The sequence below is a fragment of the Gavialis gangeticus genome, unplaced genomic scaffold (assembly GCF_001723915.1).
Source record: "Gavialis gangeticus isolate Ggan-Ray unplaced genomic scaffold, GavGan_comp1, whole genome shotgun sequence".
Taxonomy (NCBI): Eukaryota; Metazoa; Chordata; order Crocodylia; family Gavialidae; genus Gavialis; species Gavialis gangeticus.
This window is the reverse complement of record NW_017729031.1, coordinates 17292576-17297130: the sequence shown is the minus strand read 5'-3', so window position 1 is coordinate 17297130 and position 4555 is coordinate 17292576. Positions and strand designations below refer to the sequence as shown.

General features: G+C 36.2%; 1 protein-coding gene across 1 annotated transcript in view; it reads right to left on the bottom strand.

Moving 5' to 3' along the window:
• LRP1B (LDL receptor related protein 1B) overlaps positions 1-4555 on the bottom strand; it is a 2002088-nt gene that overhangs the window by 84796 nt on the left and 1912737 nt on the right. The window contains exon 81 of the mRNA XM_019522796.1: positions 4057-4182. Coding sequence (XP_019378341.1) covers positions 4057-4182 — 126 coding nt within the window. The remainder of the gene's footprint in view (positions 1-4056; positions 4183-4555) is intronic.

The window sequence follows — 4555 nt, the reverse complement described above, 5'->3', positions numbered from 1 at the left end:
CACACACACACACACACACACATATATGTACACACACACATTAATGGTGCTTCATTTTGATCATGGAAAATGTGGATTTTGAGTTATTTATTTTAATCCAAAAATTGGGGATTTGTTTTTGATCAAAGAAAACCAGGATCTCTGATCATGTGTTCTACTTGTTTTAGGAGATGGATGAAAATAAGAACGGCAACTTAAAGGTTACACAAAGTGACTGTTTGCCGGAGACAGAATTTTAGAATGTGGTGCAACGCATATATGGATTGACCCCCCCAGACTCCTCAGCAAAACAGTTGAACTATCTAGAATCTGTGTTTGAAATAAGAAAACGCCAGCAATAACTGACTGATGGAAATACCACATTAAAATAAAAATTCAGCTTTGTTCAAGAACAGCTGCATTTCCAGATCTTTGCAGCTCTCCTCAAAATCTTTATCTAGCCTAGAGAAAGCAAATGTTTGTTCTTAAAATATAGTTGATAAAGATTTGAATTGAGAATATTCATCTAAGTGTTAAACAGCCCATTCCACTGTTCAATGCTGTCTTCTAGAATAAGTCTCTATAAACGTTTAAAATATAATCAATGTCCTCTTTTTTTGATTCATTGTGCGGCACAATATCAAATGTAGTAAACACTCATTTTTCAAAACTGAAATGTTCCTCTGTGCATCTGAGAACTGTTAGATCCTGAAAAACAGTAGGCATAAACTATGCTTCTGCTGTCAATACATAAATTAGAAACTGATTTGTGCTTCATCAATTATAATGAAATACAGGAGATGTAAGTTGAATACTTCTCTAAGAATATCATAAATAAGAATTGGATATGAACTATTTTTTATTATGAAATGTTAAATACACTCAAAATGCTAATCAGATGGTTCAAACAATGATAGCTAAAAAGGAGCTGGTTGTACAGTTGTAAAAGCATATAGTTGGATGATTTAATGCATGATAAGTAATTAGAGATGAAGGAAAATGTGCAATCTGGATTCAATATTTACATAAATCTATTGAGGGTATTCAGCATTCAAAATTCCTCAGATTGTTCGTATAAAGAAAAAGCAGATAGGTCAATGTATCATAATATTTTTATGCAGCAATGCTAAAAATGAATCACTGTATGCAGGATCCCAAAGGGATTTGAGTCAAGAATTTCTTTTTTGACAAATTTAGAGATGCAATAATTGGAAAGGTGTACCTTCCTGTTATGAAGGACCTCTCATTTTCTGATGCTTATCTAGAAAAAACTAACAGCAAATTGTGTAGAGCCATGACAGGATGCTTCACCTTAGTCATACATAGGGCTAAAGAAATAAATCACGGCACACAGCATTGTAGGAACGTGACGAGGGAGAAAGCAGAAGTGGTGACTTCGGGTTCGCAATTGCACATGTGGCTGTTGGCAGCAGCCGTTTTTGTCTGTCTGTCATCACCCCCTCAACTGGCAAGTCAGTGCCCAGGGTGATAACCTCTATTTCCTGCCCCCTAGTTATACCACTGAAGGCACTCTAGCATGAGGTGCTTTATTTATCTAAAAGCATCATTTATCTAAAACCATAGGGACTCATCCTACTCAGAGGGCCCCAAAAGGATGTGCTATCAAAAGGAAAACTTTAAATATCAATTTTCCTCAAGAAAACCCTTGAAGGGAGCTGATGGCTACAGGTGACTGGCCTGATTTTGGCTGTGGAGAACATACATTTCTGTAATTTACTGGATTACAGAAACTCATTAGCAACTCCCTTCCTGTCTACTTATACAGCACCTGTCAATTCATTTCTAAATGTTATATGATAAACTGGTGGCCACATTGTACTGGGACTGGAATTATAATATATTTAAATAGTAGTGCAATCACATTGTGGAGATGTATTTTTCAACTTTTATGTACTATTAAACTCATGTAAGTGGAAGGTTTATTAAGTGATGGGAAAGAATTATATTGTAAGTACAAAATAGCACACCGAGCTTCTAACAGTACATATTTTAAGACTACCCAGGAGTAAATAAGTAATCCAGTCATGTGATAAACTTTTCAGTTCTATAAACTGAACTTTTCAGTTCACTGGTAATTTCTTATAAAATTGATAAATCATACTATAATTGTAATTGCAACACTCATACAGTTTAGTTACAGTCAATGCATTAAAAGTGAACAAACCAATAAGAGGGAACACCAACAAAAAGTAGACAGCCAATTACAAAATATGTCACAGCTCTTGCTGATTCTGATCAAAAGTTTCTAGATTCTATTCTCTGAGGGATCAATTCAAAACTCACTAAAATCAGCTGGAGTCTTGCCATTGACTTCAGATTAGGACATTACGACAGACGTACTGACAAAAATCATTACCATATAATCCTTTCTTGGATTAACACCAGATGAATGTGCTGTACTAGCAGGAGTTTGACAGCACAGCCAGATAGGAAATGCTGTTTCAGAGGTATTGACTAATATCACTTCACCAAAAGTGTCCCAAGACAATGGAGATGATAATAACTTTTAACAACTTGAATGGGTACAGGTTGGGAAGCTTTATCTACACTATATAGCCCTTCTCAAAGAAATAGAATTAGAATCCATGCATAAAATAACTTGCCTGCAAAGACCCAGAAGTTGGCTATTATTTCACTCCTATTTTGTCTCTATTTTGCACCTTATTCCAAAACAAAACAAACAACCTCCCCCCTGGTTATTCACAACTGATTTCACTTTCAACAACCTAAAATACTCTTACTGTCTTTTCTTTGGGAATTGGCATCAGCCCAGTGACTGCCAGACAAGAATGTCAGACTGATAGCAATTACAGTCCCAGAAGTCAATCAAGGAGCTAAAATAGAAATCAGTTCCAACCTAGCCAGCATTTCTTTGGCAGGCCCTAATGTTTAAACACTGAAGTCTAACTCAAGTGCCAGATGAAGACCTATGAGCCATGAAAGCAAAAATTTTACAATACCTTTCATACTATTTTAGCCATGTCAAAGTGTTGCAAAGACATGCATTTATCTGTGTGCTGAAACCCCAAGTTGTTAAATTTATGTTTATAATTTACAGAGCTTCTGCAAAAGCTAATATCTGAAGCAAATGGATAAAAAGCCCAGAAAGAAAAATCCATAACTAGAGCATAAATTGAAATCAGACTACAAAGAAGTTATTCAGCCAAGGGACAATGCTATTTAAGCATTCATTTTCTATGTCTACTCTATAGTGCACTTTGTTAAATGTAAGGGATGATATTCATGTAGCTGCACTGAATACTTTATGTTTATCTAAACAAAGAGATGGATTAGTCTGATATGCACAGTTGGCTGAATACTGTGGCTTTATCCTCAGAAGTACTTTGGAAGAGCTTGACTGTATATAATGGCTTCAATTATATTTATTTAATTATTATTTCAGTTTCCATTTTATTTGCTATGCCACTTTTTACATATGTTATGGCTTTTTGACCACTGCTGTCTAATGTATTCTGATCGTCTTTTAGGTAGTCTCCAAATTGGGTAACAGTTAACTTAGGGCACGTCTAGACTCCTTCTGTAGGCCTGAGAGCGCACTGAGAACCACTTCCCACCCACTTACTCAAACTCTCTGCGTACCAAATAGGGAAATGAGACAGAGACAGAAGTAGGAATTTGGAGTGGGGAAGCATCTTCACTGTGGCTTCACTGACTCTTTTCTGTATCTGATGTGGGTAGGGCTGGGCAGGCAAGGTTTGTTGTTCAGTGGTGCACTTAGATATCAGCAATGCTTTAGAGTAGTTAAGAATCTATTGCCTTTCTTTTTCAACAGTGAATAAAATGCCATCTTCCATCCTACTGTTAATTCAGATTGGCCAAATAGATGTTTCTGTAGTGCTTTCATTTTGATTAATGCATACAGATTTGTCACCGCTAAATTTTGCTGCTCTATTTACATTCTGTTCCAGATCATTGCTACAAATATTGAATATCACCTTGTTTTGGACCCTTGTTTATTTGCCTTTTGCCATGACAGAAATTGACCATTTATTCTTATATTTCTCCCCTCTGTTTCACACATTATCTAATACATACCCAAGAAGCTTGGATCAGTGCATGTTCCATTAATCAATGATTTTCCTTCTGGACATGAACACGTTGCGCCAGAAGGGCTAAGCAAACAGAGGAACTCACAAGTCAATTCCAAACAAGGATTAGGTGCTGTCAAAAAAAGAGAAACACATATACACATTTAGTTTCTTTTATTACACTTGTTCTGGGACAAAATTAATAATCATATGAGACAAATTTGCATTTTCTGCAAGCCCTGGTGAAACCAATTGACTGACCATCTGAAACCAATTGAATGAACACAGGGTGGGTAGTTAAACAGACTGTATGCCAGGACAAACTAGTCCCAATAATATGCATGTGAAAACCATGAATTAAAATAAAAATAACCCCCAGAAAACCAGATGCAAACTTTCCTAGGGTTTTGATGGGAGACAGATTTGCCATTTTGATTCCATAAGCTACAGTTAAACAAAGTTGTTACCCTTGGATCTGGATTTGATGTCCCCTGAAGCAGAAGGAG